The 24,159-nt window shown below is 31.7% G+C and overlaps 1 protein-coding gene across 4 annotated transcripts in view; it reads left to right on the forward strand.

Annotated features, from left to right (window-relative positions):
* Positions 1–24,159, forward strand: part of LOC106470359 (TBC1 domain family member 24-like) — a 33,830-nt gene continuing 9,671 nt past the window's right edge. The window contains exons 1-10 of one of the 4 annotated variants that reach the window (XM_022398966.1): positions 1–23; positions 1,761–1,921; positions 2,773–2,914; positions 4,728–5,041; positions 6,147–6,257; positions 9,256–9,346; positions 12,529–12,620; positions 18,010–18,162; positions 18,872–18,961; positions 22,023–22,181. In XM_022398966.1, the coding sequence (XP_022254674.1) occupies positions 1,769–1,921; positions 2,773–2,914; positions 4,728–5,041; positions 6,147–6,257; positions 9,256–9,346; positions 12,529–12,620; positions 18,010–18,162; positions 18,872–18,961; positions 22,023–22,181 (1,305 nt within the window). In that variant the 5' untranslated portion in view covers positions 1–23; positions 1,761–1,768. Of the gene's footprint in view, positions 24–432; positions 466–1,757; positions 1,922–2,772; positions 2,915–4,727; positions 5,042–6,146; positions 6,258–9,255; positions 9,347–12,528; positions 12,621–18,009; positions 18,163–18,871; positions 18,962–22,022; positions 22,182–24,159 lie in introns of those variants that run through there. The other 3 variants (XM_022398967.1, XM_022398965.1, XM_013930909.2) reach the window with 3 other exon arrangements.

Raw genomic sequence — 24,159 nt, forward strand, 5'->3', positions numbered from 1 at the left:
GTTGCTAAGCACAAAGAAACATGGTATGCCTACTACGGGTATCCAAACCCGATTTTAAGCGTCGAAAGCCTAACTGAAGACGTATCTAATAGAAATATTGCAAAGAAAATCGATTCAAGTATATCATTCAATATTAAATCACTATATGTGATTTCCATTATGAATAATATTTATTTTGCCTTTGTAAGTGTTTATTTCAACTTACCTGAACATTTAGCCGAAAAAATGCTTGCCTTCCAGTTTGAAAATACCAAATATCATTGCATAATAATAAATACTTTTCGTGGCAAGTGTTTGTTTATTCCTTTGTTTGGGTTCTGATGTAAAGGTGTTAAAAATAATTTAATGTTATATATATTAACTGGTATTTCTTTCAGTTTGATTTCTCCACCAGATGTCACTTTAGTTAAATTCTGGAAAGGCGTTTTTGAGTTGAAATTATATACAATAATGTGTAATACTCTGGTAACTTGTTATTGATTATTTTCATTGTTGTTTGATTTAACTGTGAACATTTTGTCATGAGATAAAGTGTGCTATTAGTTTATTGAATTACAAAATGAAATTTGAAAGTCTTACGCTGAGACTAACTTTTAATTAAGTCAACTGGAGCTTTGACAAGTTGACTAAAGAGTAATGTTGCATCTGTACATGAACTGATGGAGTGGAGCTGGAACTAGGAAGTTAAAATACTCTTATAAGTTATACTGTTGTAGTCTTGATTTTGTTTTTAAACATACCAGAAATGATATATTCATAAAGGGCCAGATGTAATCCAAAAAAAAAGTATATATTTTATGCGTGTTTTTTAAACGTAATTTCAAATTCAATTTACATTTGAAATTAAATAAAACAGCTGCCCCAAACTAGTGGGAATTAAGTTATTTTCAGGAAAGAAGTTTTTAGGAGTTGAAACTTATATATATATACACAATCTTTTTCTTTTTAGAAAAATAATAATTGTAATTGGTAAGAAAGTCATTTTCAACATTATGTTTTTAAAAGGTAAAAAATATCCTCCAGAACATTTTCTCACCTGCTATTGATGGAAAATTTAAAGTAGTCAAATATTACTAGTAAGCATGTGATTATCATTTTGTAATGACTGATTTACAGAGGCTGACTACTATAGATGTTTAATGACATGAAATTCAGGGGTTGACATCTTTACTACCATCATCATAGTGATTAGAAGGGTTTAATGCTCACTCTGTAGTTACATTTTAACCAATCAGAATTTACAGTGTCTAAAGTTTAAATCTAACAAATAAATGAAATAGATTAAAGCAAGAAATAGTGTTGTGATTTCTTTATTTGTTCATATTATTTGTGATGTTTTAGAATATTTAAGTGGTTATTTCAAAAAATACTGTAACTTTTCTTCTGCATATTGTAATATTTTCAAATATACAAGACTGAAAAACTGCAAAGTTGAAACATGTTTTTACCTTCACAAGGAAAATAATTTTATTAAAATAAATTACCTATAAGAAATTAATCCATCTCTGTAATTTTGTATACTTTTGTATTTGTTTTAAATTTAATTACACAAAAATATTAAAATCATTGCACTAATCATTTACTATTTCATGCATTCAGATATGTTATCTGAATTTCATTTCTATGATTTATTGTTTGAGATTATTTAAAATGAGTCCTTTAAGTTTATGTCACTTTGAACATATTTGATATTAAGTTTATTGAACGAAAATGTTTGTCTTTTCTTAGTATTATGCAGGACTAATGGAATCTTTTAGCAGGAATAAAGATGGAAGAATTATCTGGCAATGGTGTTTTCAGTGAGCATGTTAACCAAAGAGATCTACCAAAGCTTCATCCACCAACACCAACGAAATCTAAATATTTAACTGACACCATCCAGGAGCTAGAAAAACTTTTAAAAGAAGAACAGCACCAACAAGTATATTGCTCTTATTTTGTTGTATAAATTACTTTGTGACAAGTTTTATATAGTGTATGAGGTACCTTTATAATGTATTTATGTGGTGTATATTGTACATTTGTCAAGTGGTATTTTTACGCTTTGTACCTTTACGATCTGTTTAGACCTTGTCCATGGTACCCTTATGGTATTCTTATACCTTGTCCATGGTACTTTTATGGTATGCTTATACTTTGTCCATGGTACCCTTATGGTATGTTTATACCTCGTACATTGTACCATTGTGAAGTGTTTATACTTTGTCCATGGTACACTTGTGAAGTGTTTACACCTTGTTCTTGGTACACTTGTGAAGTGTTTACATGTTGTTCATGGTACCCTTATGGTATGTTTTTACCTTGTCCATGGTACACTTGTGGTATGTTTACACCTTGTACGTGGTACACTTGTGAAGTGTTTACATCTTGTCCATGGTTATGTAGTTGTAGTATCTTTTTTATGTAGTTGTAATATCTTTTTTTTTCCAATATGATGACTAGGTATATAGCATGTGAAGGCCATTATTCAAACTGTATAAAAATAGAAGATTTTTATTATTATGTTTCTTTATTTTTTGACAAAGGATGAACCAAATGATAACCTTAAATGTTTCAAGTACTACTTATGGAGATAAAACTAAATATCTTACAGAAAACAAAACCATACATATGATGTGTCTTGACTGAAGTTTTGGGAGTATACTACAGATCTTGTATAAGTTTGTTAGTCAGGAAGGAGAGAAAGAACATAGTTTGCAAAATTCATTGTCTTATAATATTAACCAGTACAAGTTATATCATATGTACATACGTTTTTACTTTCTTTTGTAGGTAAAAGAAATAATAAGATTCTGCCACTGGCAGATTAACCATCCCATCAGACAGAATTTATGGGTAACAATATGTAATTATCACAACAACAAAAATGAACATGGAGAAGGATATTATTGCAGCAAAATGAATGAACTATTAGGTGAGTTATATAAAGGAAGGTTAAAGTGTGTTACATCATTCAAAATAATTATTTCATGAATTTTTTAGAGGAATGCAGAACCCTTTTACATCATTCAAAACATTTATCAGACAAATTGTTTAGAGGAACTTGGAGCATCAATGTAAAACAATTACTAGGTGAGGTGAATGAACAAAGGTTAAACTGGCAACAACTACCTTGTTCAGAGTAAAGTTGTAAAGAAAGACTTTGAAGGCAAACCCACAAAAGTGGCTTGGGTAGAATCTTTTTGTTAGAGATGCTGGTGTGCTATGTTAAGTCTTTCCCCCATTGGAACTTTAATCAAGTGACTTATTTTAATGTTTTCAAGAAAGGTATCCATGTTTTGCTAACTTCTGTGCTAGGTTGGCTGAGTGTGATTTGTATCTAATAATTTTATTATTATTGCAGTTTGTTATAGGTTCTGGAAGGATTGTTCGGTATGAGAGAGTCTAGTGTGTCTTATGTTCCTGAATTTAACTTTTGTTCGTATTAGAATCCACATTCAAAGGTGATGCAAGGAATGGTGTTTGTACTCTCCATTGATTACATTTTCAGAAAGAAAATTTTGTCATAAGGGGAACATGGCTGTGTGTGTTTGTAATTTTTGTCATGATTATATTTGGTTTGTTTCTTCCTTATTTTATTCATTGTCAATGGGTATGTTGTTATTTCATCCAAAATATTTATTAGGTGAGTTGTTCAACCTTCCTTTAAATAACTCACCTAATAATTATATTGGAAGATGTAACACACTTCAACCTTCCTTTAAATAACTCACCTGATAATTATATTGGATGATGTAACACACTTCAACCTTCCTTTAAACAACTCACATAATAATTATATTGGATGATGTAACACACTTCAACCTTCCTTTAAACTGTGTTACATCATCCAATATAATTATTAGGTGAGTTGTTTAAAGGAAGGTTGGAGTGTGTTACATCATCCCATATAATTATTATGTGAGTTATTTAAAGGAAGGTTTAAGTGTGTTGCATCATCCAATATAATTATTAGGTGAGTTATTTAAAGGAAGGTTGAAGTGTGTTATATGATCCAATATAATTATTATGTGAGCTATTTAAAGGAAGGTTTAAGTGTGTTACATCATCCAATATAATTATTAGGTGAGTTATTTAAAGGAAGGTTTAAGTGTGTTACATCATCCAATATAATTATTAGGTGAGTTATTTAAAGGAAGGTTGAAGTGTGTTATATGATCCAATATAATTATTATGTGAGTTATTTCGAGGAAGGTTTAAGTGTGTTACATGATCCAGTATAATGGTTTTTTAAGACTCCTAAAGTAGGTAACTTAATATGTAGAATTGGAATGGCACCTGGATTATAACTTTGTTTTCATCAGTACTTACAACTTGATATGTCACCCTGGTTATAACTGGAATATAGCTGTTTTCATCAGTACTTATAATCTGCTCTGTTATACGAGTTTGATTTGCTTATTACTAAGTGCATAACCTGCTAAACAACTTAGACCCTTCCCATCATTTCTTTAAAACTGATGTAACTTACACTGGTTGTAAGTTTGTTTTCATTATATTTACAAAGTGATGTTTCATAAGTGTTATACCTTGTCAATTGTGTCATCTCAGCTAAAGATACGAGTCTATGACTAATGTCCTAAGATCTTCCACTTCTCATTAAACAGTTCTCAGTTTCCCTTTATTTGTAGAAATAATAGTGTTGCTTAAATCTATAGGTACTATAAAGATATCACCTACAAGACAAAAGATATTGAACTTTAAGTAGTAATTGATTTATTTTATAGGAGATCTGAAGATGCCACCAAGCCTGCCATCATTTGTTGATCCAGCCTATTGCATGTACTACTTTCTGAACAAGTCTGGACAGCAGGCAGTAGAGCGAGTCTTGTACATACTGGCTGATCTTAGTCCATTCATAATGTATTGTCCGCTAGCTTATCCTCTAGCAAGTATCTTCATGCACTACCTTTCTGAAGAGGAGGTCTTCTGGGCTTTATACAAGTTGATGACTTCAAAAACAGAGAAGTTTCTTAGTTGCACTCGAATGGACCATGAAGTTAAGTGTCATGCTCTGGTCCAACTCACAAGAAAGTTTGCTGTAAGTGAAGTATCATAACCTGAATTATGTATTGAGTTTTCAGTTAAATATAATCTGTTGACTGGATTGTAAAGCTGTGTCATAACCTGAATTATGTATTGAGTTTTCAGTTAAATATAATCTGTTAACTGGATTGTAAAGCTGTGTCAAAACCTGAATTATGTATTGAGTTTTCAGTTAAATATAATCTGTTGACTGGATTGTAAAGCTGTGTCATAACCTGAATTATGTATTGAGTTTTCAGTTAAATATAATCTGTTGACTGGATTGTAAAGCTGTGTCATAACCCGAATTATGTATTGAGTTTTCAGTTAAATATAATCTGTTGACTGGATTGTAAAGCTGTGTCATAACCCGAATTATGTATTGAGTTTTCAGTTAAATATAATCTGTTGACTGGATTGTAAAGCTGTGTCATAACCTGAATTACGTATTGAGTTTTCAGTTAAATATAATCTGTTGACTGGATTGTAAAGCTGTGTCATAACCTGAATTATTTATTGAGTTTCAGATAAGTGTAATCAGTTGTCTGGATCATGAAGTTGTCATAACCCAAAGTGTGTATCAGGTTTTCAGTTAAATATAATCTGTTGACTGGATTGTAAAGCTGTGTCATAACCCGAAGTGTGTATCAGGTTTTCAGTTAAATATAATCTGTTGACTGGATTATAAAGCTGTGTCATAACCCAAAGTGTGTATCAGGTTTTCAGTTAAATATAATCTGTTGACTGGATTGTAAAGCTGTGTCATAACCCGAAGTATGTAATGGATTTTCAACTAAGTTTAATTTGTTGTTTGGATTATGAAGTTGTCATAATCCGGGTTTTTAGCTCAGTTTAATATATTGTCTAGATTATCAAATTAAGTGTCATAACTTGAAGTATGTGTTGAGTTTTCAATTTCGTGTAATATGGTGTCTGTATCATGAAGTTATGTGTCATGAACTGAAATATGTATTTAGTTAATAGCTAAGTGTAATATGTTGTATGGATTATGAAATTAAATATCATACTTTGGTATTTCATTTTGTAAGTTTGTGTTTGGTTTATAGCTAAGTGTAATAAGTAGGTGAATATGCAAATGTAGAGGTTATTTTTATTTCTAGAAAGAGGCTTACACACATCTCAAGAAAGGCTTGAAAGAGAGGGAAAACTTGGCCTTGCTGTTTTTGGGTTGGCAATGGTGGATTTTTAAAGCCCTGCCTTTTCATTATCTTGTAAGTTTGTTCTTGGAACTATTAACTGGATTATATGAATCTTTGTTTGGTTAATATTATTTTTAAAATTCATTTATAGCTGAAGAAATGAGATGTAAGCATTCTGATCTTAAGTTTTTAATCCTGTTAAATACATACAAATTGAACATAACTTTCAGGATTTTGCTTTTATTAAACAATGATCAATAGTCAGAATTACTGTGCTCATTTGCCTGTATTAGAGTGGTAGAAAAGATTTCCAGTAAATGTTTTAAGTTGCATAAGAAAAAAAGTGGTATCCCACTGAGGAAGCATCACAATTATCTCAATATTTTGTCAGACTATTTTTATTCCAATTCTGTATCAAAGTTGAACATTTTTAGTGAAGAGCTTCATTTATTGACTCTCTGTTGAGAATAGTTTTATATATTCCTCACATTCAGGGAAGTCACAATATGTATTTCTGTCCTTGTTTCTCTTGTGTAAAAATGTCACAACTATAACTTTTCAAACTGTCTGATTCACAGAATGGTATTAATGCACTTCGACTCTATCTTTGAAAAAGGGTATATCATCTACAGATATTTCTGGTAGGAAAATTCATTTTTACAATAAAAATAAGAACTATGGTAATTACAGAAAACATCGTACATCATAGTTTCTATGTAATAACATCGTACATCATAGTTTCTATGTAATAACATCGTACATCATTGTTTCTATGTAATAACATCGTACATCATTGTTTCTATGTAATAACGTCGTACATCATTGTTTCTATGTAATAACGTCGTACATCATTGTTTCTATGTAATAACGTCGTACATCATTGTTTCTATGTAATAACGTCGTACATCATTGTTTCTATGTAATAACATCGTACATCATTGTTTCTATGTAATAACGTCGTACATCATTGTTTCTATGTAATAACGTCGTACATCATTGTTTCTATGTAATAACGTCGTACATCATTGTTTCTATGTAATAACGTCGTACATCATTGTTTCTATATAATGACGTCGTACATCATAGTTGCTATGTAATAACATCGTACATCATTGTTCCTATGTAATAACATCGTACATCATTGTTTCCCACTTGTTAGATGCTTATTACAAAGAAATAAATGCACATATATAAATAAATATGGCCATGCAGCATTTTGACTCTCAGATGTAAGCAAGTAATGATAACAGAAAATACAAGATAAAAAGAATATTTTAATAGTGTGAAGCAAGAGGATCAGTTAACTAACAACAATTTATATACCTTGTTGGCCTTGCTTCACTCAGCTCTTCAATTAAAGTATAAAGATTTAGTATCAGATTTTTTTTCAGTGATTCCACTAATCAGTCAGCTCTTCAGTTAAAGTGTAAAGATTTTGTAGTCAGATTTCTTCCAATGATTCTGCTAATTTCTTAGCTATTTAATTAAAGTATAAAGATTTAGTAGTCAGATTACTATCAATTATTCAACTAATTGCCCATCTCCACTATTCAAATGTTAATGTTTTGTAGTCAGAATGTTTCTGATTAATCTATTAACTGCCTGGCTCTTCTATTAAAATGTAGTGTAAAGATTTTTAGTCAGACTGATTCTAACTATTCCACTAATCTTTCCATTTTACTATTATAGTGTAAAGATTTAGTAGTTGGACTTTCCTATTATTCCACCAATCTCCCAGATTTTGTGTTAAAGTGTAAAGATTTAGTAGTCAGACTGTTTTAAATTTTTTTGATGGATGAACTTTATTATCACATCGTAAATGACCCTGTCAAGGTTACAATATTGTGCAGTGAAGAAGAAGCAAACTGCCCTGACTAGGACTTAAAGCCACAGTCAAACTAATGAAACTTAAAACTCTCGGCAGATAACTTTATTATCACATCGTAAATGACCCTGTCAAGGTTACAATATTGTGCAGTGAAGAAGAAGCAAACTGCCCTGACTAGGACTTGAAGCCACAGTCAAACTAATGAAACTTAAAACTCCCAGCAGATAACTTTATCATGAACTTAGTCAGAAACCTAATGCCATCATACTTTAGATAGTAACTTTTACCTATGTACCTACCTGTAAGCTGTATTATAAAATTTAGCTCAGAATTAATATAAAAGTTAAATTTGTTTCTTTTGGATAGATGCATGTTCTAATTTGTGTCTTCTAACATGATATACAACATATTATTAATAAACTTACAATTCAAGCTTAAATATGACTTTATCTAGAGACTTTCATAATGCGTTTGTGATTGAAATTACTTTCTTTGAAAGAAACATATTTCACATCACAGGTGCTCTTGTAAAATGTTATTAAAAAATCTGTGAGTTGTAAGTGAATTTAGCAGTGCAGAAGTTGAATACATTATATTATAAAACTTTTGGAGCCTCACCATGTCATTACAATCTATTTCACCACATCTGTTAATGTTTAATGTGATTTACTAAAACTTCATGCTCACAAATGAACATAGAAATTGATTCACCAAAAGAATGTTTCTCATTAGATGGTCTTGCTTGAAGATAAATAGAAATATTAAAAGTACACCAAAAAGAATGTTTTTCATTCATTAGATGGTCTTGTTGAAGATAAATAAAAATATTAAAAGTACACCAAAAAGAATGTTTCTCATTAGATGGTCTTGTTGAAGATATTTTAATACTTCTATTAGTGAACTTTTAATACTTCTATTTATCTTCAACAAGACCATCTAATGAGAAACATTCTTTTTGGTGTACTTTTAATACTTCTATTTATCTTCAAGCAAGACCATCTAATGAGAAACATTATTTTTGGTGTACAAAAAGAATGTTTCTCATTAGATGGTCTTGCTTGAAGATAAATAGAAATATTAAAAGTACACCAAAAAGAATGACCATCTAATGAGAAACTTGTTGAAGATAAATAGAATATTAAAAGTACACCAAAAAGAATGTTTCTCATTAGATGGTCTTGTTGAAGATAAATAGAAATATTAAAAGAAATCTAACTTAACGAGTCTTCCTTCTTGTATCAGGTCCGAGTGATAGACTGTTTTGTTTTTGAAGGAAGTAAGGTACTTTTTCGTGTTGCTCTGGCTATTCTCGTTCTATACGGCAAACATTCAAGTGAGTATTTAGATATTCCACACTAAGTAAATAGAACACATTTTGTACATGTTTGTTATCAATTTGTAAATTTAATGTTAGTAATTTTAGATTTGTATATTTGATTCTTTTTTTTCATGTGTCTTTTTTTCTCATTTTTTAGAAATGCTATATGTTACCAGTGTTTTCATAAATATTTCTCAGCTTCTTTATACTTGTAAATAAACTACAGGATTAGTGCTTACTTCATGTAGCACTTGTAGGTAACCATAAAAAATGCTGATTTACTAATCTTTCCTAATTTGTAGTAGTTTTGCAACATTTTGTAGCTACTAGTGATCATACATTGTTAATCAGTGTTATATTAACATTAAAGTAATATTTTCTATTACTTCCCATCTGAAATAGTTGGAATTTTAAAGTATTTATTGATATTACAGCACACCAACTACAAACGTTAACAATGTTAATAAAAAGCTAGATAATTGGCCTGTCTTTATATCTAGACTGCTTGTACAGTAACACATTAAATTAAAATATCAAAATGTTACTCTCCTTTTCAAATATTAATGCTTGGGGGACACATATCAGTGGCTGCCAGTATAAACCTCAAACACTCAACAAAAAATAACTAAAATAAATATGGAGAAAAAAACAGTAACATCCTAAATCAATTTGTGAGTAAGATGTGAAACATCTTTGTATGGTCTTTATGTTACATACATGTACAATAAACATTGTAATTTTATTTTGAGAAATACTCTGGGTGTGAACCATCCAACACATGTTTAAAGATACTTCTTTTAATTTTGCATTGTTGTGCTTTTAAAGTACTAATTATATATTGAAATCTGTTCCATATGCTATTATTACTTTGTATAATATTTATTATGTGCACAGTAGGATACTTCTCTCATGCCTACTCCTGGCCCTGTTAAGGTAATAATTGAAAAAAACCCTGCTTTGCAGAGTGAGGGACCTATATCAGTGATTCTATAGGCTCAAACCATTCTGATTTTAATGGAATAATTCCAGTTTTTGACTAGATTGGGTTATTAGGATCATAGCCTGTAAATTCATGTTTTTTTTGTTTTTTTTTTTTACAGATTTATTATAACTTGATATGGTTAATGTGTTATTGGGGTAAAATAAAACCATCACACCATTGATATAATAGCTGTTCAAGAGTTTGTATTTTTGCAGCTGTACTAAAACAAGACTCAAACACTTTCATAGCACTAAATAAAATATCAGCCAATTAGAAAATATACTAATAGCTAGCCCATTCAGATGGTGGGACAGCCATATAAGTACTGTGAAAAAAGATGTTGAAGCAAAAGCCATGTAACAAAGAATGTTTAACCAAAAAAAGCATTGGGTTAATAGATCCATACCATCCTTTCAAAATGAAATCACAGTGCGTTTACTATGTAATTGATACCCACAAAATAAAGGCAACAATAAATAAATAAATCAACTACAACAGTACAACAATTACAACATAAGTTCAAATTGCATTTCTTTACAGAACCCAGCCATACTGGGACATAACTCTTTCACCAAAATTAAGAACACAAAACTACAGAAGGACAAATCTAAGGTAGGTTTAACAGCTGTACAATATTCATAAATCAAACTATAGGTAAAAATAACAAACAAAAACACCAAGCACAAAAATTGCAGACAGCATCCTGATACTGAACTCTTGTCAAGCATGATACTTGTTGTGGAACTGTAGGTCTGAATATACTTCCAATTTGCTGTGCATTAAGTAATCCAATATAATTGAAAACCACGCATTTTGTACTCATGGCAGAAAAAAAAACTGCAGAAATTAAATCATTCCCATTTTAGTGCTCGGATTTCAATTTCTTTAGATTGGCATTCTTATTTTACATCAGTTAGGTCGGTATCTCTCTGAAGGGATTTAGCAGCAGACACCTAGAATTGAAGGTTTTCAAGACTAATAACATGCAGCAGTCACCTAGATTTGGAAAATTTAATGAGTAATAACACTTTTATTATAGGCTATGTTTTTTTTTATATTTAGTAGTTTGTATTGTTGTTGGCCAGAAGGAGTTTTCCTGTTATGTAATGAGCATGGTGTAATGAGTAGATGCTTCTTGGAAGATTAGATGATTTGATCAGTACAAAATTAGAATTAGGCTAGACTAGATGTTGATTGATTATTGAATTAGTTTTTCTGTTACTATCAGCCAGTTGATTACTTCAGGTTTGAAAAAGCTGAATTTGTGTTTTGACAAAGTAATAAGAAATAAGAGAAAGTGATGTAAGTTTGATAGAAGTTAGCAAGTATTTGATCTTGTTGTATTGATGTCTACTGTAACTTTGGTCTATCATTTAACAGTAGTTAAGCTAATTAACATTAGCATTAAGTGTATTGGACTTTGCTTGTTTTCTTTTACTAAACAATCAAATAAGAACTTACCTAGCAGTAGAAGTTCTTACAACAATATTTACATTTCATAGTGTTGTAAGTCTAGAATAGAAGTTTTCATGACTTGCTCATCTTCAGTAACACCTATATCATTTATTGTGTTGTAATTTAGCTAGAAAGAAGGCTAGTTGCTAGTTCTAGTGAACTTGAAAGTGTTTTGTTTGATTTATGTTAGGAAGTAGTTCTGGTGAGTTTGAAAGTGTTTTGTTTGATTCATGTTACAAAGTAGGTCTGTGAATTTGAAAGTGTTTTGTTGATTCATGTTAGGAAGTAATTCTGGTGAGTTTGAAAGTGTTTTGTTTGATTCATATTAGGAAGTAGTTCTGGTGAGTTTGAAAGTGTTTTGTTTGATTCATGTTAGGAAGTAGTTCTGGTGAGTTTGAAAGTGTTTTGTTTGATTCATGTTAGGAAGTAGTTCTGGTGAGTTTGAAAGTGTTTTGTTTGATTCATGTTAGGAAGTAGTTCTGGTGAGTTTGAAAGTGTTTTGTTAATTCATGTTTGGAAGTAGTTTTGGTGAGTTTGAAAGTGTTTTGTTGATTCATGTTAGGAGGTAGTTCTGGTGATTTTGAGAGTGTTTTATTTTGTTGATTCATGTTAGGAAGTAGTTCTGGTGAGTTCGGAAATGTTTTATTTTGTTGGTTAATGTTAGAAATTAGTTCTCATGACTTTGAAAGTGTTTTGTTGACTTATGTTATGAATTAGTTCTGTGAGTGTTTTATTGTTTTTTTTTCATTGGTTTTGTTAGGAAATGATTCTGATGAAGAAGGAGGGGGTACCCTGCAAAAAATTTTGCAGTTTTGTCAGGATATTCCTGTTGAAGTTGAAAAACTTTTAAAGGTAACTTTTTATTTTATTCTTAAATGTTAGCAGGGTTAATAATGAGAAATATATTTCTAACATGAAATTTTATTCTTATAGTGATATTGCAACATATGATGTTTCCAAATGAGCAAACATACATTTTTTAAAATTTAAAGTAACTTGTTTGTCTGTTTATTATAATTTTTTTTACCTTATATAAAGTGTAAAATGGTTAAAAACATTGGTTTTGGAACTACTTTATCAGCTTGCTTTAAGAACACTTTTGGTTTGGAACTACTTTATTAGGTTGCATTAATATCACTTTTGGATTTATAACTGCTTGATCAGGTTACATAAAGAACACTTTTTGCTTTGGAACTACTTTATCAGGCTGCTTTAACCCTCTCACTATGAGCTCAGTGGTTTACACTGATCTTATGGCCCAAATTTACCTTTATAGTTTTAATACTATAACTTGTAATGTGTTCTATGTGTCTTTACAAAACTTGGCAGGCTTTAGTAAATATTACGAGTCTTTTGTACAACAAAAAAGTCAAATTTTTTAATTAAGTATTTTTACTAAAAATCCATCCATGAATATATGGAGTCAAAATGTTGACTGCTGTGGTTCCAATTTGATTTTCATGTTAAAATTAAAAAATACTTTTCTTTATCTCAAAATTGTCAAATTTCATTTGTGTAATCTCTAGGACCTCCTAAATGAATATCAAGAGGTTTTTTTTCAGTAAAAGTATATTCTATTTGTTATTTTCTTTACCCTAACTATATACCCATTTGGTCGATGTGACTGACCTTGTAACCACCATAAAAAAAGGAAAACTTAAATTAGTCTTTTTCTTTCTGGAATGACTGCAAATTGTAACATATAACTACAGATGTTTATTCTAAATGGCTTAAAGCTCATAACAATATTCATCTGTTTATATTAGGTCATCAAGAAATTCATGTAATTTTTTTTAGATGAAAAAAGCCAAACAACTTGTATATATATATCCAAACAAAACATTTATTATATGAAATAGTCTCCATTTTTATCGATGATGCGTTTCCACCTTACAATCAAGTTGTTAATGCCCTGATTATAGAAATCACTTGGCTTTGAAGCAAAAAACATGTTAATATCCTCATTAACACCTTCCACATTTGCATACATTTTCTCATTAAGATGGTGTTTCGGCAAACAAAAAATATGGTAATCTGATGGTGCCATATCTGGAGAATATGGTGGGTGGGGGAGAACTCCCCAACCCAACTCCATAATCTTGTGTTGCGTCAAACGGGCCGCATGTGGACGTGCATTGTACTGGAGAAGAAGAACACCTTTCTGATTGACAAGTGAAGGGTGTTTCTAATGAAGGGCTTGATTTAAACATACCAGTTGCTGAATATAGATCTCTGCATTGACAGTTCACTGTGGATTGAGGAGTTCAAAATGAATTACTCCTTTGATGTCCCACCAAATGCAAAGCATCACTTTCTGCGGATAGAGTCCAGGTTTTGGGGTCAGAAGTGGTTTTTGTCTAGGACTGAGCCATTGTTTTTGGCATTTAATATTCACATAGAGAATCCATTTTTCATCACCGGTGATAATTCTGTTCACAAATGGTTCACGAGCATTACGTGCCAGAAGAGAAGAAGCAATGTTCACACGTTGGAAACGATGATCATCGGAGAGTTCGTAAGGCACCCAAACACCTTCTTTAAGAAGTTTTCCCATATTTCTTAGATGTTTACCTATTGTTTTATGAGAGACATACAATTTCAGGGCCATTTCACGAGTGTGTTGCCTTAAGTTACACTCAACAAGAATATTAAGAGCATCAATATCAATTCCAACATGTTGACCCCTGCCATCACAGTTTTTAAGGCTAAAGTCACCTGAACGAAATTTGCTGAACCATTGGTGACACTTATGAACAACGTTCAAAAAATTTCCATAAACTTCTTTGATATTCTTTGTGGCTACAGAGGCGTTGTTTCCCTTCTTGTATTCAAACAGCATTACATGCCGAATGTGTGTCTTATCATGTGCCATCACTGTAAGGGATTATAGTATACTCAACTTTACACATTATAAAGGCTACACTAACGTGACATTTAGGTGGTTCATTTAACTATTATACATGATGTTCGTTTTTTGGGGGGTGGTTAATGAAAATATTCCAAAATGCAACATTAATTTCTTGGCAACCTAATACTTAATTTTATTATTTTATTGCCCTTTGACCTGCATCTAACTAATAATCCTGACACACAAATTGTAAATCACTCAAGAAATGTGTAGCTCACATTGCTATATCGAATTACGTAACACATAAGCTGCTTGTGAGCATACCTTTTGAAGAATTTTATTATTATTTTTCATTATCTTACCTAATTTAACCTTATCTATCTTAATAAGTTTCTAATTTTTACATTTTAGCTACTTTTATAATAATAAATAAAGAACATATGTGAAAAATGAAAACAAGAAATATATCACTTTCCTGTGACCTCTTATTTTTTTGCTATCAGTTGCCAATGAAACTTAAGCCTACTTTTTATACTAATGGTACTAGTACACTAAATAATTTGTGTTCTCTTAAATAATGCACCTAAGAACACAGAATAATAAAATGCACAAAGCAAACAATGTCCTATAACTATCGTAATTTACCTGGCTTTCTAACTTCAGCATAAGAGTCTTTTAAGCTTGTTGATCTAAAGGCTGCAACAGAAAATATCAAACAGAAGATGAAATAGACAGATCTCTATAATGAAAACAAGGTAAAATTACACGTCATTTGATAAATTAAAACCTTGGCTTTCTGTTGGTTTTAAATAATATCGTATAAAATGTCATAGAGAACTAATGACAATTTGTAAAAGAAAGGACATGACAAGTGTGTCTGATTTTCTAGTTTATGACTCTGTAAACAAATAAGATTGAAGGCTATGAAACTTATGCTTTGCCATAGTAATATCTATATTATATTGAGTAAATTAAATTAAATTCTTACTTCTCAGAGGGATGGTAAATAAATCAGAGAAGACATAGAAAATTAATGTCACAATTCTCATACTGGGGCAGATTTAGGATTTTAAAATTATTTTCTTAGATAATTAAAACTAAAACTTGTATTGAAGTTTGATTCATTAACTATGTTTTGATGCCAAGTTTATTCATATACAATGATAGTAAATTAGTTTATCTCTTTCAGCAAAGGCTCGGTCCCTGGGACTGATCTTGTAACCATTTTGTGCTTGTTATAGCTTTCATGCTATAACTTTTAAATTAGTAAGCATATGTTCACGAAATTTGGCAGATTATCAGTAAACATTACAAGGCTTTCATCGCAGAGTATCGGATTTTTTATTAAGTCTTAAGGTTTGTTAAGCAATGTTTTTCTCATGCCTTTTCGCATGTTACCTAGCCAGTATACAAAGTCATTTTCATTTTAAGATTAAAAATACTTTTATGCATCAGAAAATTTTCAAGTTTCACATGTGAAATCTTCATAATGTCCAGACAGTTATCAAACATTTCTTAAGAAAAAACTTTTTATTTTATCTGTTATTTTCACTAATGAATCTCTGTTGATTTGACCGATCTCGTAACCACCATAAAAAAGTAGGAAATAAATATAAATTATGCTTTTTCATTCTAGAATGACTACAAATTATAACACAAAAACATAAATGTTTAGACTAAATAGCTTAAATCTCATAACATTATACATTTATTTATTATTTTTATTATATTGACCTTTCAGCTGTGCCTGGCTAACAATACAGAAGTTACAATGGACGTAGCTCATGTGCACTCATGTTACCATATCCAATAAAATATAACTGTCCGTTAGTCTTTACAAAGTGACCTGTCTTGGCTGTGTTTTAGTGGACTGTATTTTGTAAAATACAGTCACATTTCAATTATACATAATATATGTATATACATTATTACTATTTACAAATAAGTTCATAAACTTATTTTTCTTAAAACATAGAACAGTAAATAAAGAAGTAAAGCAAACAATTATCTCTTATAGTTATGACCTTTGTACTCATTTGTCATAGGTTGCTATGCCTTATAAAATTTTACACGTGGAGGATGTGAAACGAAATAATTTTTTTAGGTTTTATAAATACATTTGAAGTAACTAAAAAAATCATAAATTACTATATCGATACCATAGAATTTCAGTATAATTTATCAAACTTAGTAACTAAGTTGTATTTGAGTCTCAAAAATATGAAATTTCTTGGAGACTAAAGACTTACTTTACCAGTATGGAAATTTGTATCAAAAGAGTGAGATGACGTTGTAATACTTGAAAATGGCTGAGAAAGCCACTAGGGTGATATTCTGAGCTTTTGATTGATTATTCACATATCATATACAGAAGTAAGAGTATATATGAGAGCATTTTCAAAAATAGAAAGCGGTGAGGAGGGCCACTGTGTTTGATTCAGTACATGAGCGATATCTCAGGAAATAGAAAAGATAGGAGGTTTTTCTTTTATATTATAGATTGTTAATATTGGTAATTTGAGTCCCTAATTCGTACAAAACTATATATTTTGTATTTTGACATCACAAACATCTAATTTGTATCAGTGCTGCATTCAACATACCATGTGACATACAAAAATTGATTTTAGGTGTTTTTTTTTCTAATGTTTACTTTTAAATCAAGAAATCAAATAATGTATGCTACTAAAATTTGAATTATAATCTACAGTTTGATACCAAACTTATTGACATAAATTCATAAAATAGTAGTTCAATAAAATTTTTAATGCGAGTCAACAAATGTGATGACATGGCTTTTGACCCGTGACCTGTGTGGAAAGGTTAATTACATTTTGAATCTAACTCCCCAAAAAGGTTGTAACTTGCACACATTGACCTACCAGTGGAGGGAAAGTTAAGAACACTTTTAGTATTGAAACTACTTGATCATGTTGCTTTATAAATATTTTTGGTATTGAAGTTGCTTTATCAATTTGTATTAAAAACACTTTTGTTATTGGAGTTGCTTTATCAATTTGTATTAAAAACACTTTTGTTATTGGAGTTGCTTTATCAATTTGTATTAAAAATACTTTTGGTATTGGAGTTGCTTGATCAATATGTATTAAGAACACTTTTGGTATTGGAATTGCTTTATCAATTTGTATTAAAAACACTTTTGGTATTGGAGTTGCTTGATCAATATGTATTAAAAACACTTTTGGTATTGAAGTTGCTTTATCAATTTGTATTAAAAATACTTTTGGTATTGGAGTTGCTTGATCAATATGTATTAAAACACTTTTGGTATTGGAGTTGCTTTATCAATATGTATTAAAAACACTTTTGGTATTGGAATTGCTTTATCAATATGTATTAAAAACACTTTTGGTATTGGAATTGCTTTTTCAGGTTGCATTTGGCATTAGAGGTTTAAGCCGAAAAGAAATAGCTAAACAGTTGTTGAAGGCAGAAATGTTCCTGAAGAGTCAGCCTGTTCGAGGACGATCTGCTTCTATGGATGGATCATCTCCTGAGTCAGTATCACATCTTGCTTTGAATGAGGTAAGAAGATGTCCATGTTTTCAAATAAAATTTTAGCGATTAAAGTTAAACACTCACATAACAAATGACAACTGATAACTAATCATCAAACTTAGTCTCACATGATTGGCCAAATTTGAACCTACAGCCAACTGAACCAATCATGGGACCTTTCCATTTGCATATCATGAATCAGGCACAGAATGATTTTTATCATTTATAACGAGTTTATAAGATCTTATAAACTCACCATTTCGAAATCTGAATTAACTTATTGTGGCAGTGCATCAAATTATAATTTAGTATTATAAAGTGGGCCAACTGTTTGACGATGATCATCATTATACTGTTTCTTGTACTGCCACCCTGGAAAAACATTACACTTCCTCACATACAATGCCTATTGAAGGGTTTCATGATAGTAAACAGTTTGTGGTACTACCCTCCTTAATTGTCTGTTGAAAGGTTTCATGATAATACACAGTTTGTTGTACTGCATCCATAAAAAGATGTTCTACTTCTTGTACACACAATGTCAAATGATTTTGTACTTCCATCTAAAAATAAGTTATTTGTGATGAATTGACAACATTTGTTGCATCCTTAAAAAATGTTTTTATTCTTTATTTTATCAACAGAATGAAAAGTGTTATGTAACTTTTATAGTGACACTTTTGATGCTTTAAAGTTTAGATATCTTCAGAAATTATTTACAACTACTTATGTCTAGCCTAACAAACTGAAGAGTGATACCAGGGCTTTGTCTGTAGGAATGGTACCTCTAGGAAGTTTCAAATCATCCATCTTATCTCCTGAACATGTAAGTATTTTTTAATTCATAATAAACATTTCTCACTTTTTGATTTCACAGGTATTCAGGTAGCATAGTGCACATTGGAATGTAAACATGTTTTATGAAGAGAAACAGCCAGTATTCACTGAAAATTCTTTATTTCCTTAATATTTCAACTTATGGCTTTATCAAGATGTAGACACCCTCCTGAACAGAAGTCCAGTCTTAACAGTTCGATTCCTCACACCTGAGTAACTTTCTTTTAAGACTGGGCTTGCATTTAGTAGGGGTGTAAACCCCTTGATAAAGCCATTAGGCAAAATGTTGAGGAATCAAATAATTTTATTTGCATTTATGTTGATCTTTTCTCGTTTTGCTCTCATTTTTTAAAAATCTTCATTTTCTGCAATTTATGTAACATCTCACAGAGCCAGCTCGCTATAGTTTTTTATAACCAAACTTTTAGCCAACAAACATTTCTTTTAACAATATTTGACTATTCATAGCAACAATATATATCTGTCTAAATTTGCCCAGAATTCTTCCTAACTTTTGACATAAGTCAAATTGTGGACAGTTGAGAAGCCTGCATATGTCCCGTTACTGATCCAAAGGAGTGCCCTGATAGGGATCTAGGAAGGCAAAACTCCTCACCAAAAAGTAATTTTGACAAATTTTTGTGGAAAAAATCTCCTGGAGTCTTTAATTCTGCTTTGAAATATCTGGCATTAGAGAGTATAAATATAACCAAATGAAAAAAGTAATGAATATAATCGTAATCTAGCTTAAACATTTAAGGAAAGGTTTCAAGCTAAAATTCTGAGCAATTAACGTTTGTCTGCATTTCTTAAAAAGATGAATCTGTTTGACCATAGAAATATTAAAAAAATTACATTGCTGTTCTGTCAAAACTTACAGAATGACTCCCTTAAGTATTTTCACTAAATTTATTTCTCATTGTCAAAACATTTTATGTAAAATGCTTTCTGATGGAAAAGTCTTTCACACTCTATCAAAGTCCATCATCTACTGCATAATTTTAACATTTTCTAACAGCGAAAATTACATCTTCTAGAAATAAAGAATAGCAGATGGAAAAGTCTTTCACATGTCTATCTAAGTCTGTCATCAACTGTATAATGTTAACATTTTCTAACACCAAAAATGTATTTCCAATAGGTGCTTACCTCTCTCACATATAGCTTTTCCAATGCACTGCTTCCTTCTATTATGTGATCTTTTTGTTTGCCACTAGCCATGAGGTCCCCACGTAATCTTGTGTTTGCGATATTGCTGCTTTGTTGCGTACAAGTGAGCATATAACAACACTTCACCAATAGGAGTGCAACACTGCCCCCTAGCACAAATGGCTCCCTCTATATTGATTATTTAATCGTCTCTTCAAGATTAGGCAAGAAAGTAAGATGCACTTTATATGGGGAGGAAAGGTTGGAAGTGTGGGAAGAGGTATCTCTTGGAAATACATTTTAAGTGTTGGAAAATATTAACCATCAAGATACGTAACCTCAGCTCGCATATAGCTAGAATCCCATATTGAAGTGATGGAGGGACTGATGCAAAATTTTATCTAGGTGAACCCCCTTTTGGGAAGTGGCCAATGAGAACTCATGGAGTGTGACACTCTATACCATGGAACAGTATGGGGGTACATCTGTGGGATACAACACCTTAGCTATACCTTCATTCTTCATGCAGAAAGGAAGTGTTGAAAGAATGGGTGGAATATACAGGTACAGGCGAGAACCTGCATCAGGCTTATGAAAGTGCTATGTGTGTTGTGCAGATAGGGTTCGTCAAACTGAACATAGTGGATCAATTCCAGTTCAAAACCAGGCAGCACTTGGAATTTGGTCTGTGGGCTGTAATAAGGGGAGGGTCCCTACCATCTTCACCTCAAGCTGACTGAGGCAGAACAGAAATTTAACATCCAAACTGCAAGTGAGTGAAGACTTATATTGGCTTTTCTTGTGCCAATCCAACATCAGACTGCCCAGGAACTCAACATCCGGACAGCAGTAGGATGGGAGAAAGCCTGCAAGAGGGGTGAACTGTACTATATGGACAGAACACTGGTGCCCTCCTTTCTACTGAGTGGAATCGGTCACATTCAGAATGCTGCCTCCATGGTCCAACAGCCTAGTGGCTAAGAACCAGTGAGTGGCAAGAACTACCATGCTCAACTAGAGAAAATAGGGAGTGAAAGTGCATTAGAGGGCTCAGAAGAGTGAATCACCATAAGACAGTGCAAGAGGTGTCCATTAAAGCCCTATTTTTAAAAGTAGGCAAGAACTAGATTTTAAACTAGGTGTGGAAGATGGGAGAAATCTCCTGCCTGCTTTACTCATGATAGTCCATGAGTGGGTATAGTCTGGATCAAGCATTGTTTAAGATAATGAGCACCTCAAGTGGTCTTGTAGAACACCCCATCTCATGGGTGAGTGCTATATCGGGCAGGACGGCCCTATATTGTGCAAATTTTGTAGGGGAGGTAACGTTTGTCACTCAGCGGAATCCTGTAAGGGACTAGAGAGGTTTGTAAAAAGAGGGTAATCGAAAAAGTAAGAATTACCCAGTCAGAGATGGTATGATGTGTGAAGAATAACAACTGGAGACAGTATATAGCCCAATGAGGAAGAAATAGATAGATGATGAAGATAGTGTGTGACAAAGGTGTGAGGGGTTGTCCACATGCCACCCTGGACAACCTTCTCCAAAAGATGATGGAAGTGAGCAGCCAATGAATGAGGAAAAAGTAATAACCTAATATAAATCTAATTAAGAATTTTTTTTATATGACACATTTTAAACACATTCTGACAAGAAATGTAAGATAAGAAGTGTAAGTTTTTTTGATAGATTTCTAACTTTTTTCCTATTCCTGATGTTCTGATAAGAAGTGTAAGTCCTGTTGATAGATTTCTAACTTTTTTCCTATTCCTGATGTTCTGATAAGAAGTGTAAGTCCTGTTGATAGATTTCTAACTTTTTTCCTATTCCTGATGTTCTCATAAGAAGTGTAAGTCCTGTTCATAGATTTCTAACTTTTTTCCTGTGCCTTATGTTCCAGTTGACCCAGCTATGGGGTTGGTTGCCTGCAAGGATTACTATGTCCCAACCAGTTGTCCTCTTTTCCACCAATGAACATGGTAGCAGCCTAATATCTTTCTTTAAGAAAGTAGAGGAGTGGGAACCAACCATTTTGGCTATCAAAGCTGATAATGATGAGGTATCTATAAAATAAGAACTTGTATTACAGTTAATATAAACCCCACTCAACATAACTTTGTTGTATAGTTACTATAGACCCCACCTAACGTAACTTGCATAAGCTGTGTTACAGTTAATATAGACCACATCTAACATAACTTGTGTTACAGCTTATAAACCACACCAAATACTTAGATAAGTTTGAGTACCATTTTATCATTAACACAGTAAAGATGTTTTTATGTTTCTTTGTGTTTGTTGCTCATTTATTTTGTGTCATGCTTTGTCACATGGATGAATTTACAGTAAGAATTTTATTAACAGTGATGTGTTTTTTTTACTTGTGGTTTTATATTTTTATACTGTTCAAACATGTATTGTTAATAGATATAAATGACTAGACAATGTAAAACATTTTGCCAAAGGAAATCAACAACTTGGACATTGTTTTACTTTCAAACACTTAGTGCTTTAGCTACCGTGTCTTGTATTCTCATCTCTTCAGTATGATCTTTGAATGTCATACTTAGTTAATGTCTTGTACTCTCATCTCTTCAGTGTGATCCTTGAATGTCATACTTACTTAATGTCTTGTACTCTCATCTCTTCAGTATGATCTTTGAATGTCATACTTACTTAATGTCTTGTACTCTCATCTCTTCAGTGTGATCCTTGAATGTCATACTTAGTTAATGTCTTGTACTCTGTCTCTTCAGTGTGATCCTTGAATGTCATACTTAGTTAATGTCTTGTACTCTCATCTCTTCAGTGTGACGCTTGAATGTCATACTTAATGTCTTGTACTCTCATCTCTTCAGTGTGATCCTTGAATGTCATACTTAATGTCTTGTACTCTCATCTCTTCAGTGTGATCCTTGAATGTCATACTTAGTTAATGTCTTGTACACTCATCTCTTCAGTATGATCCTTGAATGTCATACTTAGTTAATGTCTTGTACTCTCATCTCTTCAGTGTGATCCTTGAATGTCATACTTAGTTAATGTCTTGTACACTCATCTCTTCAGTATGATCCTTGAATGTTATACTTACTTAATGTCTTGTACTCTCATCTCTTCAGTATGATCCTTGAATGTCATACTTAGTTAATGTCTTGTACTCTCATCTCTTCAGTATGATCCTTGAATGTCATACTTACTTAATGTCTTGTACACTCATCTCTTCAGTGTGATCCTTGAATGTCATACTTAGTTAATGTCTTGTACACTCATCTCTTCAGTATGATCCTTGAATGTCATACTTACTTAATGTCTTGTACTCTCATCTCTTCAATATGATCCTTGAATGTCATACTTAGTTAATGTCTTGTACACTCATCTCTTCAGTGTGATCCTTGAATGTCATACTTAGTTAATGTCTTGTACTCTCATCTCTTCAGTGTGATCCTTGAATGTCATACTTAGTTAATGTCTTGTACACTCATCTCTTCAGTATGATCCTTGAATGTCATACTTACTTAATGTCTTGTACTCTCATCTCTTCAGTATGATCCTTGAATGTCATACTTACTTAATGTCTTGTACACTCATCTCTTCAGTATGATCCTTGAATGTCATACTTACTTAATGTCTTGTACTCTCATCTCTTCATTATGATCCTTGAATGTCATACTTAGTTAATGTCTTGTACACTCATCTCTTCAGTATGATCCTTGAATGTCATACTTAGTTAATGTCTTGTACTCTCATCTCTTCAGTGTGATCCTTGAATGTCATACTTAGTTAATGGCTTGTACTCTCATCTCTTCAGTATGATCCTTGAATGTCATACTTAATGTCTTGTACACTCATCTCTTCAGTGTGATCCTTGAATGTCATACTTAGTTAATGTCTTGTACACTCATCTCTTCAGTGTAATCCTTGAATGTCATACGTAGTTAATGTCTTGTACTCTCATCTCTTCAGTGTGATCCTTGAATGTCATACTTAGTTAATGTCTTGTACTCTTGTCTCTTCAGTGTGATCCTTGAATGTCATAC

Source organism: Limulus polyphemus, unplaced genomic scaffold (assembly GCF_000517525.1).
Source record: "Limulus polyphemus unplaced genomic scaffold, Limulus_polyphemus-2.1.2 Scaffold3963, whole genome shotgun sequence".
Classification (NCBI taxonomy): Eukaryota; Metazoa; Arthropoda; class Merostomata; order Xiphosura; family Limulidae; genus Limulus; species Limulus polyphemus.